The sequence below is a fragment of the Pungitius pungitius genome, chromosome 14, assembly GCF_949316345.1.
Source record: "Pungitius pungitius chromosome 14, fPunPun2.1, whole genome shotgun sequence".
Lineage (NCBI taxonomy): Eukaryota > Metazoa > Chordata > Actinopteri > Perciformes > Gasterosteidae > Pungitius > Pungitius pungitius.
In genome coordinates this window covers 11,250,024-11,269,051 of record NC_084913.1, presented here as the reverse complement: position 1 = coordinate 11,269,051, position 19,028 = coordinate 11,250,024, and the positions used below count along the sequence as shown (strand labels likewise).

Below are 19,028 nucleotides of genomic sequence, written 5' to 3'. Positions count from 1 at the left end.
CCCCCCTGTGTTATAATAAACAATTTCACAAGCTCAAGTTCCACAGCACCTTGGCAGCCCAGAATTGAAAATACTAAAAATATTCTCTTTTGAAATGTATTCTTTTTTTCAGGAGTCAAAGAAACTCTTTCACCACCAGTTGGATTGAGTTAAACACTCTTTTGCTACTGGTAAAAATACGACATGTACAATTCTGCAGCACTGTTTCCGTCCAACAACTTGACAGATCTGTGACTAAGAAATGATTACACAGTACCGTCAGATGACAGGCGGATCATCTTATAGCTGATTGGCTTTCGCATGACAGCGACGGGCGAATTTTTTGCCAAAGTTGAAATACTAGAGCAAATGAGGTGAATTGTTTACTTTGCGCCATTTGCGTCATTCACGCCGTCCGTTGAACATTGGCATGGAATCTACTCATGCATGGTGTGAACGTAGCATTAGAAGAATAATGTATATTTGTTTTACTTTCAGGCGGGGAGTACACAAAGCTACAGCCAGTAGCATAATAGCTGGAATCTGCGTGAAACAGGTAGCCAGTCCAACAATTAAAAAAATCTGCCTCCATTCAATTATTCAACCCGCTATATAACAAATGATATCTTTGGTTTCAAGCCTATAAAAACAGCTGTGTAAAAACAATAGTTTACTTCCTGCATCCTGGATCCAATCAAGAAGTAGTCTGGTACATATCCTCTGGTAAAAGTGTTATAGTTAAAAAATTATACCTTATTAAGTCAATACCTGCTTGTTATAAAGACACAGTATGAGTTAAAAGTTAGGACACACTTTGTTATTGAATTGAATATAAAAAGTGTCCAAACATTTGACTTTTGACCTTTATCAGAAATGTTAAGCAAGTAGAGCTGCCTCAATAATCTCCAGAGGAAATGTTAGGAAAACATAGAAAACTTAGCACACTGCCTATTTCTGGGATGGTGGCCCAGCTCCATCACAAGATCATTGCCCAGTTAATCATATCCCTCTGCAGGAACAACAGACTGTCAACATGTGAAAAAAAAACCCAGCAAACTCAAACCGGGGCAGGTTTTGCATTACTTTTGCATGGCTATATCAATAGTACAATGGCACAGCCGATTAGATCCTGTTTCCTCTCTTTTTCAGACAGAAGAGTAAAGATGGAATGTTACCGTCGGAGAGAGAGATGCGTCAGCAGATAAAAGGGGCCACGGCACAAGCCATGCTGCAGCCCCGCGATATTAATAACAAATCTAATAGGGACACGATCAGATAGCACTGAAGAATGTGCAAGCAGTAAGGAATGCTAATAGTTAGGATGCATTAGCAATGATGCACCCAACTAACTACCTTAAGAGCACAGTATAACTGAATAAGATACATACAATAGTTTCCAGAAATACTTCTCTTTGACCTAGAAAGGTTCTGTGTCTTGCACCACCCTTTCCTCCCAACGGTCACTTTGTGATAATGCCCCAATCACGGAAAATTGTGCAATTGTTTCAACTCAGGACAGTTTTCTCATCCCTCTACTTAATTGAAGTTAAAAGCATTACAAATAGAAATGAAGTAACATGTGAAAGTCTTAGTCTTGAGTAAATGCAACAGATTCTGATTTAGACCCTGACACACCACTGTCATATCACAGATCATCCTGTAGGTGGAGCTATGGAACCTCTTCAAATCCTACAGACACAGTTCCGTATGGTACAGATGTGCACCACTAGAGGGTGGCAGCTCTCTGCTCGTTACTATGTCCAATAGTCCAATAGGCCCCAACAGTCACAGGTGATCCTGGATCTGATGGAGTAGGCTAGTTCTGCTGCCTCGCCCTCAGCTCCTTGATCTCATTATCAAGGCCAACGTTCCGGAAATCACCCTGGCTGACGCAGTGAGAGGTTCCAACAATGAAACCCATTGTGTTAATAGATTTAAAATCTTGCAACTATGAATTAGGGAACCACAGTCTCAGACATCATTCTTATACAAACAACTCAAACACGTCATTAGTGCTAATAGGGGCACTAACTACTTGTTCCAGACAACTTCTGTTTTAAATTTAGGACACAGGGCTAAACAAATCCCGATATGCTTAACCAGATTAACTGTTGAGAGTCATTTTGTAGAGAAAAACAGCAGGCGCAGTTTGGGTGGAGCCGGGTGAAGGGTGAGGTCCAAGGGAGAGTTTAACTAGCGAGATGATTTCTAACGAGTCATAACGTTATGGAACTGGATATTGTTTCACATGGAAACAAGCGCACACACATAAGCAAAGCCAGCCACACCCACATCTACATAGTCAGTATTCTGAAATAAACTGAAAACATATCCAGTCTAAATTTAATCCCCCAAGGAGACATGATTCTGTGGGGGAGCCTCCTCAACAGCCAATCAGATTACACAACCTACAGTGTGGGGAAGGGGAGTCCCGTCAGCTCGCCTGACATGTTATTGTTGGTTCCATGGTGACAGTGAGGGAGGCCCAAAGACTTACGCAGCAATGCCTCCCACTGAGCTATAAACATTTCAGATGCAAAAGTTACTTGCATATGTGTGTGTGTGTGTGTGTGTGTGTGTGTGTGTGTGTGTGTGTGTGTGTGTGTGTGTGTGTGTGTGTGTGTGTGTGTGTGTGCAGACCAGCAGCTGTGCAAGTGTCCACACTCCAACAAGCCCAATGCACTGGGAACAGCAGTTGGAAGCCATCCGAGTCTGTGGGAGTGATGATTCATGTCACTTGCTTTTAAGTGCTATGTGTATGTGTGTGTGTGTGTGTGTGTGTGTGTGTGTGTGTGTGTGTGTGTGTGTGTGTGAGAATCAAAGGGCTGCGCTGTGAGTGTTTCATTGTCCAGGCTAACCTTGGATAGCATGATCTGTATTGGAAAAGTCCTTTCACACATAGCAACACAGGTCCTTGTCTTGCAGTGCATTGTGTGCGTGTGTGCGTGTGTGTGTGTGTGTGTGTGTGTGTGTGCGTACGAGAGTGTGTGCATGTACAAACAGATGCATTCATCTGTATCATTCTGCAACTAGGTTGGAACAGGCACCTTTCCCCCTTGGCTGAGGTTCCCACTGTGACCTTATTTCCTGTGGAAGCAGCCGAGGAATGATGTCATCCTCTGCCGACCCAAAGTCAACAGCAGTACACTTCACCCCCCCCCCCCCCCCCCTTTACACAAGCACCACAAGTCTCTTTCTCATCTCCATTCTTTTTCTTTCCCTGCTCCTCTTCTTCAAAAACTCCCTGTGAGATCTTCTTTTTCTCCAAGTAAACTTCTCAAATGACAAAAAACGCTCCCACCGTCTCACACAGACAGTCATTTGTTTGGTTTTCCCGTCTTCCTGTTATTTTCTTTATCGCTCTTTTTATCCCCTTTCATGCCTCAGTGTGCCAAAAAGTAGAACATTCTGTCGAACAGGTCAACAGTTCCTTTCCTCGGTTGGCTAAAAAATATGAAAGAGGAAATCCAGAAAGAGGAGCAGTCATCTCTCCCTCAACAACAAGCTAAAGAATAAAAAAAATAAAAAAAAGGTGTGAGTTGAATTGAATTGAGTGGCATTAATCTCTTTACACTTTATTAATTAAAGATTCGGCTCAGATAAGAAAACCATTGTACTGACTAGACATATTGCAGTTAAAACCCCAAAACTATTATATTTTCCGTAGAGGAAATCCAATTCAGGTTCCATACCCAAGAATGAAAGTGAGGTGAAGCTCCTCAGCATTTTTCCCCAATTTGTTGGAGAGGGAAACGCTCCACCATTCTCTAACTTAAGCAGTGATGGCACATACACACACATCAGCAACAGGTTAATTAAACCAGTAGCCCTGCAGCGCTGCGTACAGCTAAGAGTGCACGTGTGCCTTTAAATCATGTCGCCATCGTCTGTGCTGGAATAACCCCACAGAAACAAAAACATGCAAGGTCACATTTGGGTGCAGGGGAATGTGATCTCAAATGTCTCTTCTCATATTTGCAAAAAATAGAAAAAGTGTACAAGAAAGAGACACCAACTGCCGCTGTAAGGTCATTGACCTCAAGTGGCACGAACGAATTTAGTCGCCTCTGCTCTCAGCATCAGCGCTGCCACGCCTCCCCGCGCCGGTTTGACTGCTGTGGCCTTGCCTCTGATTTATATCAGCTGGCTTCTTTGTATCCATGGAGATTAATGGGTCTGTTCTGACAGGTGCAGAGAGCCCTGTATTAGTCTGTCAGCAGCTAAATCAACAATAAACACATGTGCGCATGCAAGCACACGCGCGCAAACACACACACACACACACAAACAGATGACGAGGCTATTGCCAGCGTGAACCCAGAGGGCTTTGCAAAGCTTCCCATCAAAGCCATGACAATGCCGAGGGAAACACACCTACACGTCTCCACGGAGCGGTGTGTACGTAGTGGTGGATGAAAGTGTGTGAGGGAGCATGCCTTGTTTGCAATTTGATTGGCAGGTTAATGTGCGAGTGAGGCAAGAGGTAAAGGTTGGCGCTGAGGAATATTAGCATAATTCCCAGAGTGCAAGAGTTGGTATTGGGTGTCAGAGAGCTATTCCCAAACTCAGCTGTGACCCGCAATAGCTGGGTCAACATACCCCCTGGACAACTAACAGACACACACACACACACACACACGCACACACACACTTGGCGAAACACACATCCATTCAATTGGGATTCATATCAATACACCTATGCACACAATTGCATGGGCACATATGTAAAGGCCCACACACACATGAAGACGGGAACACTAGAGGAACACAAGCCTGGCTGAGCACATATAAACAAACATGAACACCGTCACACACTCACACACACGCAGACACATCCAGGTCCATTTACACTGTGGCGACAGTGAGTCTGTTAGCGGGATGCCATAGTACAGAGGGGGGGACAGATTTAGGTCTCCCTCACACCTCGCTCTTGAGAGGTTGGAGGGGGCTGGAGGGTAACGATACCGTTAACACCCAGTGTGCCAACAACACACCCTACCCCACCTTGACCCACCCTCCACCCCCCCCCCCTCCTGTTGGGCTCCAATCAGCACCTCTCGTTGGGGTTTCTTTCTGCCCTCCACACAGCAACAACTGTTGTTCGCCGCTCCCAAAATAACACATTGGCCAATCACAGGGCGGCAAGAGAAGTGGTGGTCAATGTAGAACAACTCCAGGTGAATGAAGGACACTGAGAGGATAAAAAAAAGGGCTACGGATGCAGGAAGAAGAGGGAGAAGTGAAAAGAAAGATGCAAGGATGGCAAGAGATTACCAGAAGTGTGGAGGAAGAGGAGGAAGAGGAGCAGGAAATAAAGGAAAAAGAGAGAGATAGGCAGGCAGAGGACGAATAATGATGCGTTTGGTTGCTGGCTGTGCTGTTCTGTGGCAGCTACCATGGAAACCTCAGAAATAGTTGCCCTACATATCAGCAGGGCATAAGGTTACACAGCTCAGTAAATTAACACAAACAAACAGCAGCGGGAGACTTGTTTGTGGAGAAGGAGGCATGATGGGAGAGCAAAGGAATAAACATATTAGCAAAGGAGAAGAGGAAACAAATGATGTGAGGCAGAAAGGATTTGATGCTCCGTCTCGCTGTCGAAAATGGCTGGCTGTCTCTCACAGATAATTACCTAAATCCACAATGTGCTGTCAAAAACCCACGTCAGACACTAAGGTGACCCCCCTCACTAATTTTATTCATGGAAACGTCAGTATGGCATGCACACCATGTCACAAACAGACGCACACACACGCTGCAATTGCCTTACCCTCTCTTTCACTCTGTAGCACAACCCAAAATTACCTTTAAATATTCCCCAGAGTGGAAAAGGGAGCCAACAAACTCACATCAGGTTAGAAACCAGGAAAAGAGCCACTCCTCACACAATGAGCTGTTCTGTTCCATGATTCAGAGCACCCGCCTCTTTTATTCCAGCCCTGACAGGGAAAGGCTCATCAATTACGGAGGTATCAACCCCATTGTGTCACAGAGATACAATCCTCGCCCAGGCATTAAATACAACATGTACTGAACGCCACGCAGGCTGTTTTTTTTACAAATTCTCCACTCCACTCATTAGTTTCTGTTTGTCTGTCTCTTAGTCACACTCTTCTGACACCATGGCAACAGTATCATCTAAAATACACATTGTCATGATGTTGATGTGTATCATCAGTTTACTCAACATTTCACATAATATTAATACATTTACTTTTTGTAACTAACAAGAAAATCAATCAAATGATTATATATACTCTGAGGTAAAACTCAATGACTCAGTGAGCTGTTTGTACACCACCAGATACCAGAAGTGCCTTCAATAAAGCAGTAAGCTAGTGACTTGACAAAGAAAGGAGGGAAATGTGTCTTTGACTTACTCGGATGACCTCTGGAGTCTGCTGGATGAGGAGGGTCGAACCAGTGTCCCTCACGGCAACGGCGTCGTCCAAGGCAACGACAGCATCTGTTGAGACTACCACGACTGGGATTTCAATGGGGGCCGGAGCTTCGGGTGCAGCTACAGGTGTAGGTTCAGCTTGATGTGTGGAGGAATGCGAGCTTGCAGGTGCGGCCATTACAAGGGCGGGGAGGGATGTGTCAGTCTCACCTGTAGAGGCTTCAGCAACAGAATCTGCAGCCTCAGTTGTAGGCTCAAGTATGGCTGTGGGCATTAGCTTGGGGGAAGCTTCCGGTTTTGGTTCGGGCAAAGCATGGGATGTAGCATCGCACGCATTTATATATGTAGGTGTCGGTGCAGGTGAAACTGCAGGTGTGTTTGCGAGGAAGTGTTTTGGGGGTATAGCTGGGATTTGTGTAGGCGCATGTGTGTGTACGGAGGGACCAATGGGAACAGCTGGTGGGCTTGTGCTTTCCACAGGTGTATCAGCCCTGCATGCGGTGGCCATGGTATCCTGCAGGAGCCTCATCACTTCCCGCTCTTTCCCACTGTTCCTCTCAGCACTCCCTGTGCTCCCCGCCCCAGTATCCACCAGCTCCTGGGCGAAACTCTCTATGCTCTCGAGGATCCTCAGCAGCAGTGCCCCATCCTCTTCCTCTCCTAACACAGCTTCACTTTTCTCTCCCCGGGGAGGAGTGGGACTCTGGGGAGACCTGGTGGTGGGGCCATTCATGGCTATGTGGTTGGCAGGTTTCTGGACTTGGAACTGGGACAATTTAGGCTGACATAGGGCCTCGCCGGAAGTGATTCCCTGGCCTGCTTCTCTCTTCCTGGTTTTGGCTGGAAGCGGAGGCTCAGTGTTCCTGGGGTGGCTCATGCTCTGAGACAGACTCTCTAAGTCCATCAGCAGCTTGTCAATGTCATCATTCCGGTGTGAGACAGCTTTGGGTGCTGGGACTGTGAGTGAGGCAGAAGAAGGCCAAGTGGGGCTGTAGTCGGTGCTGCCCGGCAAAGCATTTGAAGAGTTACGGAGACTGTGCGCATGAGACAAGTGCGTGTGTTCACCAAACGTAATCCCATTTTTGTTCTGGGTAGCACCCATCACTCTAGTTTGAGTGTGTGCCTGTTGTGAGATTTGTTCCGGGGTCTTTCCCACATCCGCCTCCTCCTCCTCCTCAATATGAAGAGCCTCCATGGGGGATGCTGGAGGAGTGTGTGTGTACAGTGGGGTGGGGGAGGTACGACAACGGGACGGAGAGTGTGTTGGCGGGAAGCCGCCTGGAGAGCATGTGACGGACGGGGGAGAGAGCGTTTGTTGTGTGACCGAAGAAAGATGCTGATTTTGTAGTCCATTTGTGTGCGGAGTCGCTCGGGACGGGGGACTTTGGACTGGTTTTGTATGGATGGAGTCTGATTTCAAAGAAGACAAGGAAGAAACAGAAGAGAGGGCAGACGATACCGAATGAGGAGGGGTCTTTGGGAGGGGAGGTGACGTCACCACATCCTCATAGCGAGGCGGTTGCTCGTTGCCAAATATTGGAGAGTAAACGCCCTGCTGGATGGAGTGAAGAGTGCTGACCAGCTCAGCCAGATCGCTGTGCCCGCTCCCGGGCGCAACCGGACCCCCTTGCCCAACTCCTCCCAAGCTGCCGACGCCCTCGAGCTCCAGAGGCAGTCTCTTCAAATAGGAGCTGAGTCGGGTCATCACGGCCCGATACACACTGTCGGGACTGGCTCCGCCGTCTTCGGGCCCCCCGCCGGCCTTGTGTCTGATGCACTGCTTGATAATGTCGGTGCATTTCTTTAAGTCTTCAGAACATTTAAGCAGGATGTCGAGGCAGGCACGGATGTCCTCCCCGCCCGCTCCCCCAGTTCCCGCCTCCGCCCGCGTCTTCTCCAGCAGACGCGCAATCAGGTTCTCATCTCCCAAAGTGTTGCGGTACAGGGAGGCCATTGTGGTCAGACTTTGGTCTAAAGACCCGATACTCAACTGGCTGCCTGTGGATCCAGCACTCAATTTGGTGATGGCCGACAGTGTGGCTGTGCTGCCCTTTAGCTTCGTCTCCTCCAGGCTCGCCACCTTCCCAGGCACAAATGGTGGGAGGTTCTCATCATTAGACGGACCCGTGCCGTTTGTCATGCCGTTGGCGGTTCCGTTTGCGGTGACGTTGGAGCTGAAGTGGCCGTAGATGATCTCCAGGTCGGTGGAGCGACGGCTGAGAGAGTCGGGACGGACCTTACGACCTTTCCGTAAGGTGACGTGGCTGGAGGAAGAGAGGCGGAGCTTGTCAAACGAAAACTCCTTGAGCTTACCGCTGGCGAGATTGATGGCTTCTTCGGTAATGTCCTTCAGACTGCCAGAGGAGCTAAGGTTCCCGGTCGAGCCTCCGGCAATGGAGGCTTTTTTACCACGCCATGTGGGGCTATCCTCCCCTAAAGACAAACTGCCACTGCTGTCTGCCCTCTCTAAACCACCGTTATAGGATCTGTCCAAGGTAACAGTCACTTTACCATGGTTGTGGAGGTGTTGAGTGATCAAGTTATGGGAGTGTATGAGTGAGCTGTTGGCGTCCGTGTACACGGTGTCAGGTGCAGCAAGCACCTCAGAACAAGTGCCGCGGTGTGCGACGGTACAGTCCAGGCCCTGGGACAGCGCCCCACATGGCCCCGGGCAGTAGTGCACTGCATGGGAGTGAGTGCGCCGGTCAACCACCACACTATTGTAGCAGCTGACACTGCTCACCACTACACGATAGGCTGCAGCCATGGTGATCAATGGCCTTTAGGGCATAGGAAGGTTAAAATGACATAAAAGCTTAAAACAAAAAGCATATAGCTTGAACAAAAACTGGATGGATTAAATGTCAAAAACTCAGGAAAAAACATATAGTCAATTGGTTAGCTTTAACTGCATAGTGACCAATGTCAGAGGTATGTCAATACTGTAATAAAAAATTGATCAACGCCAGAAAAGAGATGCCTTAAAACAAAAATCCTTTCATGCTGGCATCCGAAAGAGCTTTAGAGGTTTTCAAATTCCTTGTCTGAGAGGTCTGAGTCTTTTATTAACAGCTGTACGGTCCCTCCTCTCCGCGTTTCCTCTCTAGCAGCAGCTCGTTAGCTGCTAATGACAGCTGTTGAGGATGGCGAAAGCGGAAGATCCAGCTGGGGTATCACCCGCCCCTGAGGAGAAGCAGCCCCAGGGCCGCATCCAAGGCCAGCGAGGCCTCAGCATCGCCCCAGCCGAGGCTCACCCCCTGAGCAAGGAGATGGGGGGGAGAACAACCGTATCCCACTCCGTGGTTTCCCAAGTCCTGACGGGGGATCAGAGAGGCTCGTCGAGTCCAACACAGCTGCAGAATAGCATGGAACCGACCACAGATGGCCCACTGCTCCTTTCTTCCTGTGCGCTTTTCTGTGTCTCCCTCGGCCCCGTGTTCACTCTCGCCCCTTCCGTCCCCCGCTGTCAGCCATGTGTTAGAGGGCGTGAATGTTTCTGATGGGAGGACACCACCTGCGAGTCAGCAGAGAAGGGTGGGAGGGAGGGAGGGAGGGAGGGAGGGAGGAGGTTGCAAAAGAGGGAAAAGAAAAACAGAGGAACAGAAAGTAAATCATCAAGAACTTGGCAAGAAATGGATAGATGTGAGTGCATTTGTGTGCATATCATCCATGACAGCTAATAAGGGCTGATGGAGCTCATTTATCAAAAAAACCTGCAAACAAGCATTTAAATTCCAGCCACATCCACCTCAGAACCACAGATGAGCACAACAATGTTAGAAGGAAAGGCGGAAGTGAGCCATAAACGCGCAAAAGATTGAGATGTGACTTGCTCTCTCGTCACAGCACAGAACAAAGTGTGTCCTTTGACTGCGCAGACCAATCACAACGCAGCAAAAGAGAGGCAGTGTGTCGTAAGGAAGAGACATTTGTTTGCCCTTTCTCCAGCAAAATCCTATACTATATTTTAAAGGGCAATATTTAACTTCCAGTGCTTCAGAAAAAGAAAACGGCATACAAAGGAACTCCAACCCTGCTGAAGCTGCACAATGACTCAGAATTATATTGAAATCACAGTTTCGCCAACTGCCAAAACTACGGATTTAAGAAAACATTTTTTTCCCGGCTTAAATAACTAGTTTTATGTTTTTTAAGTATAATAATGTAATAGTGATTGGCCCTGCTATTACAAATAATATTTCAATTGAAATATCAGTTACAATTTTACAGCTTAGTTAGGGCCCTATTTCAGAATTCAGGAATGTACAGAAGTTTTATTGGGCAGAAACAGAAAAGTATGTATATACTGTATTTTTGTGTCTCAGTTTTAGTCTTCAACTGCACCTATTTATTTTCTTCTTTTTTTTCATTCCTCCCTCTGCTTTTCCTCCCCCTCCGGAGGTCACAACTTCTATGCCCATACTTACTGTATACACACACACACACACACACACACATGTCATTATAATAGCGTGGTGGGAATGCACAACCACACACCTCTCTAAACCTCAACCGTACAAACTAACTGCGTATTCATAGAAACTACGTACAAGTACAAAGTACATTTTCAGTGCAAATTTCTATCAACAATAGGATTTTAAAGAAAACAGAAAAATAAAAACCTGCACTATTAAACTCAAATATTCAATATTAAGGATTACTACATACCCTTGCTAAATACAGGCATGTAGCTCATGCATGTAGCTGAGGCATGTCATTTATGCATTAGCTGAGGCATGTAGTTCACCCCACTTAAAAGGTAAATACAAGTTAGACTAAGTGCGGACATAAGTCCTATCCCAGGTTCTCGGGGGAACTATGGAGCCGGACTTTCCTACTTAAAAGTGCGAGAAAAAAAAAGCAAGTGGGAGGCGGGGGAGGAATGATTGGTGGGCTTGTGAGTGGGGGAATGCGGCTGGCAAGATGGGGATGGGGCACCTGGAAAAACAACTACAAAGTAATTGTATGGAAAAAAAACAGGCGGTCGCCTCATCTTTCGGTCTTGCTTTCTCTGTCCCTTACAAACACAACAGCTGGATGCTGCTGATTCAGTCTCTTGAGCAGGAAATTGCACTTCCTGGCAAGCTGCACTTGAAATCTGGCGTTTAGAAATAGACTATCATGGGTTAGTAATCGCACGCACGCACACACACACACACACGCGCATTCCTTCCTCTATGCTGTTCACACATTAAATCTATGTGTTCATATCTTAGTGAACGACAGCTTCCCAAAGTGATATCGAGCATGTAAACAAACTCCAGTGGTGTTTATAACACTGAACAACCTCCACGCACACACATGCACACGCATACTGTACACCCACTCACAAATGCCTGCACATTCCTCCCGGACACACGTTACAGAAAATAAATGATTCCGTTTTAAACGCACACACACACACATACACACATTGTGTGGCGTCTGTTCCAGGCTGGCTATGATCTAGTTTAACCAATGCTACTTTTCTTTGTGGACACGTTTTCTGGAGGAGTTAGTGGAGAATGCATGGAGGTATCAGCTTACAGTTCAACCTCAACAAGCGAGAGCGCTGAAACCAGGAATGTCATTAGAAAAATGTGGATTTATTTTAAAGAAAATATGAAGAAATAAATAGTTTGTTAGCTCATATAAACTCCAAATACAGGTATCAAAATGGTGAGTTTCATCAGATTGAAAGAACAAAGTAAAGGTTACTTATCAACTTTATGTGAGGTTTCAAAGAATGTTATTTGCAGAGAAACTCTTATCATTCTTCTTAATCCTTTGCTTCCCACACGTCCTACTTCTTTTGTTAATCTCCAAATGGTTGAACGGATCCAAGAGCAGAACCAGAGGAGGTGACAAGCGTTTTCACCTCTCTCCGTCCTCCTCTCTTTCTGTGCTCCCTCCCTCCCTCCTCCTTTCTTTCTCCTCCACCTAAAAGGTGTCCCTTCAATGTGACCTTCACCAGGAAGCACTAAATTCCCAGAGGCCCCTTGTCACAGCAGTCAGCCGAAACATGAATGAGCATGCATGTGCATGTGTGTGTGTGTGTTTGTGTGTGTACTTTATGTGACTTTGGCCACGTGAATACACGTAGTGGGGGGCCTCGCAAGGGAAGTGGGTCTTTGTTAAGAAGAAGCGCCAAATGGGAAACCAAAGCATAGCCACGAGAAGCGAGGGCAGGTCTACACTGGCCCTCTCACTTTCTGTACACAAACACACAGCTTGATGCGCAGCCCCAGTGCCGCTACTGCGATCACACACGGACAAAAGAGAGCTCGGCTACGGCAACAAACACTACAACGAACCGAGGGAGAGACGAGTGTCTTTGGGGGTACTGGCTTCAGGCCCACGATGGGGCACAACAGTCGTAACAAAGGACACAAACACATGCTCATCAGGAAATTAATACAAACTTTTTACTTCAATGTGCAGTTATCCACGCATATGATCAATGATGATCACGTTTTAGAAGACAATTTCTGTCCTTTGTCCATTCTTTCTGTCTTTAATTCTCTCACTTTTTACCTCTTGCACTCCAAAATGTCCAACAAACTAGCAGTTCTGACCCAATTCTCAGCTTATTTCTGTAATCCATCTATGAATTATTTATTGACTGCATGTTTGCACGCACACATTTCTTGTAAATGAGAGTCAAATACATTCATGTTCATGCATCAGTTGTGCATGAATTGAAACTGCAACCTAATGCTTTTTGGCACAAAGAGAAAAAGTAATTACAGCAGGGAAATTGCAGGTCTTTGTCTTTAAACAGATAGATTTGATAGATATCAAAATGTTTGCAAGGGGTTTTGCTAGCCCAACAGAAAGCACAAACCCCATCTTCACAACACCTTAGGTTTTTCATCTTACAATCACCCCCTTCCGTCCTCTTTCCTGTGTCTAATAAACCTTAAAACTGTAAAATATGTGTAATTTAAAACACACCAAGAGGTGTTCCAGCAACTGTGCCAGAGGCACAGGGCACATTAGTCTTGAAGAGGAGCTGGAGTTTAAGATGGCTGGATTGCAAAAGAAAGGCCTGCCTGGTCCCTCACAGAGAAGAGCACGGAGCTGCAAACCACACGTCTGTAACCGGGTCAAAACTCAAGCAGCAGGACGATCAGAGGATATCTGACACAATTAAGCGTCTGTGTTCGTAAACCCTAAAGTAAGCAAGATGACACAGAAGTTTATTTAGGTTCTACAAGTACAAATGTGACCAGAAAGACTTTGGGACTGAATACATACAGGTGAGTGAGTGCCTATGTGTCCTGCTGAGACTTTGGGGGATCTCTCGTTTTGTCTCCCGACGAGACCCGGGCCGTCTCGCCCACAAATCACTGCTCTCCGGAGACATGACTGCACACACACACACACACACACATACGAGCGCGAACAGACACACACAGCTGTTCATAATGAAAACCCGTCTGCAGGCTTGATAGAGCACGTCCCAGAGTAATATCACTTGTCTTTATTGGTCAAAACAGAAGTCAGGGCTGAAGTCAGCTGAATGCAGGCAGGCCCAGGCCTACAGGCACGGCTTTATAGAATCACATTAGAGGTATTTCCCATGTAAACAAAGAGAGGAAACACGGGATAAAGGGAGTACTGATTGAGATGTTTTCTGTTTTCTATTACTATTCCCCTCCAGGCAATAAAGTTGAATGGTATGTGTAGGTCACTGCAGCAGAAAAGGCATTTCAGCTGCTCCAGGTATTCTTGGAAGAGAATGTCCTCACACTGAAAGTATTACAAATGTAACAGTGCCCGGACCAAATTAAAAACATCTGTGAAGTAAATAGCACTGAACACCGATAAAATTTAACATTAAGTTGGTCCAGCTCCAATAAACCATATTATTTTTTACAATTCAGTGTAACTTAAGTTTCCCATGATTATAATTGCCCTCTATGTGGGAGAAACCGTAGGCGGAGGGACATCAACCTGCTGTTTCCAACACTTTATTCAAGGGCATGCATGGTTATAGGCAATTATTTTGATAAAGTAAAAGAAATGCCAAATATGAGTGTGTACCAGTTTCTAGTGTTTGGATGTGATGCTTTGCTTTCTCTTTATCTCACAGAAAACTGACAATTCATTCCTTGAGAAAATCATCTTGTGTTCATCCCTAAGCTAACCATCCCTGAGCTAACCATGGCTAACCCAACATATAACGTGCCTTCAAACTGCACACAGACCATGCAGCCTTCAGCTTGTCAGTTCCTGGATGAATATCTATCAAAGACTTCCTTGGCGATCAACAGAAACCCTTTTCAATCTCACTTGGTCCGTCATTTCTTTCCTCTTCCCCTTTTATTCTCTGCCTCACAATCCCCCTCCTCTCTTCATTATCTACCTCCCTCCTTCACATAATTCTTTCCTCTTTGTCCACAAATGGCTGCACGCTCCCAGCTTCACACGCTGAGTCGGCACAAGTGCTCCTTCACAGTTCCGCAACTCCAGTGCTACACCAGCTGTTCCTCCAGCGCTCCTCACATAGCTCAGGAAAGTGGGCTGTGTGAATAGCTCACCACTTCATTAGTAGCTACACAATAACGCCAAGGAGCGCGGGACACACCATCACACACACACACACACACACACACATTGACACCATCTATATCCCCTTAGAGAAGCTGCTTAGAGCAAAGAGGATGTTTTTGTGCTCCTGTGCAAATGAACAAAAACATTGAGTCACATCTTTTTTTATTCTTAAACGTTTCCTGGTTCAAAAAAGCGTGGCCTTGTAAGGCAACCACACAGTCACACACACATCCTGCTTTTTACACTGCACAGGGTGAAAGAAAAAAAAAAAAAATATGCAGCAAGCAAGCAACATTGTAGGTCACATGAGATGATTATGATGATGATAAAAGCTGGCCATCCCAACATCCCAAAAAAGTTTCCAAACAGCCACACAATCATATTTGTGCACACATACACACAAATGCAGATACTAACAGGCACGTTAATTAAGGCATGCATTGACACACACCTCCACCTTGCCTGGAGCTCACTATGACCCGCCTCTGCACTGTGGAACTCTAAAAAGCATCATACTTTTGGCTGCGTGCTGCTAATGCACAATGTGCCACACGAACATCAGACACACACACAAACATGTACACTGGCACAAAAGACAGAGAACACCATTGACCCTGATTGAGCTGCTTGGAGCAATGGGGCTCAACATCAATGAGCTGAAGCATTGTCAGTATCCGTTTAATAACGTAAACTGATCCGTTTAGGGTCCCCATCAATTTAGAATCACACTCGTATGACACAGCGCAGATTTACAATGGACACATAAGGGGATAAAACTGCATGAAAATCAATGTAGCAAAAATAAAGATGTTTTTTATTACCTGGATTCTTATTCCCTTTCAAAACGTGGCAAGGAAAAACTACACTACCCACAATGCAACTTGACCACAGACATTTGACTCTCACGAATTGTACTTGCATAATACACATGTGAAGAACACACTGGATGGATCCCGCTGCAAAGTATCCAACGTCCATCCCATTAAGATTGAATGTGTTTAACAGCAGAAGAGTGTAATCTAGTAACGATTTATCCACGCTACCAAAACAGCTGATATTACAAACAAAACAAATGCCGGGACATCATTAATAAGTAGTTGTTGAGTGGTCGGGCTTAGTTAAAGCCCAAAAAGGAAGCGAAGTAGACCGAGAGCCAGATGACATGGAGCCAGAACCAGACCAAGTGTCAGATCCCCGGGCCGGTCCCAGCTGAATGGCTTCTTCCAAAACGCCCTGGACTCAGACATTCCCCAAATGCCGCGCCGTTTTATACACTAACAAACATCATTCAAAAGTTTTTTTTTAAACTGCAGTACACAAACTGATGCTAACACATGAACCGCTAAAATAAGCAGCCAACTGACAAGATGATGTATCTGCCCACGAGCTGCTGATCGTGGGACGCAGTCACTGAAGTGTAGCTGTGAGATGATGTGTGTCAAGTGTGGTATGACCGGTTGTCTCTCTCTCTCTCACACACACACACACACACACACACAGACTGATGAGGGTTAATCTGACGCAAGAGAGGAGTAAAAGGAGCAGGCATCGCCATGACAGATTTTGACAACTGCGTGCTATATGGTTAATAATCACAGCCTCATAGTTTTTGATCAAACTAGATGCAAAAGAACCAAACTCAAGGCTGCAAATTTTATGAAACAGAAGCTAAACCTACAACAGTGGCATTACATACATATTATATGTTATAAAATCAGTTGAATTGTTACTTCTGTTAAGACGGCTTGAACACAGAAGAAGTCTGTGAAGTCTTAATGAAGTCACAGTCCAAATCATCAACACCTCTTGCCCTCTCGCAGATGTATTCTGAACGTCTAAAAGCAGCATCTATGGACTGTGTCACAGGAAGACACACAAATAAGTGTCTTTTTGCGCCCCCGTAAAGACGTCATCGGAACATACTGTCTCTCAGACACCTTAGCGCTCACTAAGCAGTTCCCTTTAGGCAGCAGGACTTTGTGTTTACAACGAAGGAAAGAGGAGATCTCCAGAATTGAACAGAAATCCATATAAGAGCATGTTTAGACTGGACGGCCAAAGATGGCCTAACTAGTCTGAGAGCTGTTTGAGTGTGTCTGTGTGTGTCTGTGCGTGTGTGTGCGTGTGTGCATCTGCATGCGTGTTTGTGCGTTGACTGCTGTCCCTGTCCATCACAGGGTCATATGAGGAGCAGATTAGGGTTTCTAACCGCAAACCCCCGTCGCCATGGCCCGGTGTCACCGGGAAGGTGAGGAGAGTCATCGTGTTCCTCACCACCACTGACTCACCGCTCCTTATCTCGCTGCCATGCAAGAGCACACACACACACACACACACACACACACAAAACCACATCTAAATCAGGACTTTGTGGTGCAGCTCGTCTCACGTTTCCTTCATCTCCATCTGTAGCCTCAACGTCTCAACTAATCACCATGGCTTTCTTCACCGTTTCATTAATGACCCGTCACCTTATTCCACCGGGGACCCTCTAAACGTCCCTCTGGGTTGTGTGTACCTCACATTTAATGCAAAGCTGTCCCCCGGTGACACACACGTCTGTAAAAAAATAATAATAAGATATTCATTCAAACAATTGCGGCAAATGCTCGAATTTGAAAAAAATGGAACCAAGTATATTTTCTGTTGATCTCCAATTCCAATTTTCTCTTAATATCCTTTAATAAAACTTGAAGCGTAAGCCCAACCCAACCTCTAATTAGGATTTCCATGACGTATGTTGGAATATTAGGCTGAAATAGTCATTTAATTTGTTCCAACTGGTAGCGACAGTTCTTGATCTGGCACGTAAAGCCTTGTGGGTTTCAACCCTTCATTGAAAACCATAAAAGGCAGAAGCGATGTCATCCAATCATAGTTTTGAATTTGAGAATGAATGTACAGCAGTTTCAGCAGGAAAATGGTGGCCTGTTGGATCAGCTGTCACTTTAAGCCTGTTAGGGGGGCTTTTACGACACAACATACAAACAAGCCCATAAAACTGGACTCCCCCATCCCTCAAGCCTCCCCTTCTCCCTTCTATTAAACTTGTGGCTGCACGAAACCTTAACTGAGGAAATACTTGTGGGAACTAAAAGAAAATCACATCTTCAAAATGTTGATGGGTATTAAAGCCCTTCATTACAGCCCGGGACGAAAGCAATATTTAAAAAACAAAAAAGGAACTGTATTGCTCATCTGTAGGTCAGTGTGATCGTAAAGCACGATCACACTTTAAAGCACGATAGATCTGCTTCTCCAGCTCCCTCCAACAAATGCCACATGCACCGTTACTGCGTTGTTTTCTTACCACAGTGTTTAGAGTCTATTCTCGGAGGTGGTGTTTGGGCATGTGACCCATGCCGCTGCTCAGTCGAATGTCCGGCTGCCTTTTCGTCTCGGGGTATGCGTGCGTGCAAATGTCGACGAGCCTCACTGTCTCAGAGTGCGTCACACTCAACCCGATCCACAGAGGCCGGGGCCAATGTTTCGGTTCACACCACCACGAGACTCCCACCAAAACCTTCACTCTCAACCGTCCCTTTCAGCTCAGAGTGCATGTCCCCCATTTTCATAATTCATAATTCTCCCCCTCCTCTTTTAATCCTTCACCTCAATCCACACCTGTTTGTTTGAATCCGCTTTGTGAATAGCATCCCTCCCCTGACACTGAACGCCACATACTGCCAGTGTCTCCTCTCCCCTTTGTGTGCTCACGGTGCTTTCACAGACATTTTGTTTCATCTGTTTGAGAAATATCTGCTCTTTCACTCGATTTCCCATAAACCCTCAGCGTGTGCCAAGGGCATTCAGTCTCCAGGCGGGATGTGGGCTTACCCGAGCGTGTGGCTGTAAAGCGGCACTCGTGTGCAGCATTCTGCGGTCAACTTTTGGGGATGTACTGTGCATCCATTAATCTATGATCATGCATTTCAATGAGCAGAGAAAACCATGCATGGATGCAAGAGAAACTTTTACAAATGGAATCATTCTTTCAAGTGTCAGTTGCACCTTTCTGCTGATCGGACTTATAAATTACATGACTAATACAGTAAATAACGATGAAATAATTGAACATTTCTCACTGCCTTAATACTACGAAAGCTAACAG

General features: G+C 45.8%; 1 protein-coding gene across 2 annotated transcripts in view; it reads right to left on the bottom strand.

Moving 5' to 3' along the window:
* The window catches only part of ppp2r3a (protein phosphatase 2, regulatory subunit B'', alpha), a 46,870-nt gene that overhangs the window by 12,547 nt on the left and 15,295 nt on the right, over positions 1 to 19,028 (bottom strand). For both annotated transcript variants that reach the window (XM_037486525.2, XM_037486526.2), the window contains exon 2: positions 6,363 to 9,896. In XM_037486525.2, the coding sequence (XP_037342422.2) occupies positions 6,363 to 9,149 (2,787 nt within the window). In that variant the 5' untranslated portion in view covers positions 9,150 to 9,896. The remainder of the gene's footprint in view (positions 1 to 6,362; positions 9,897 to 19,028) is intronic.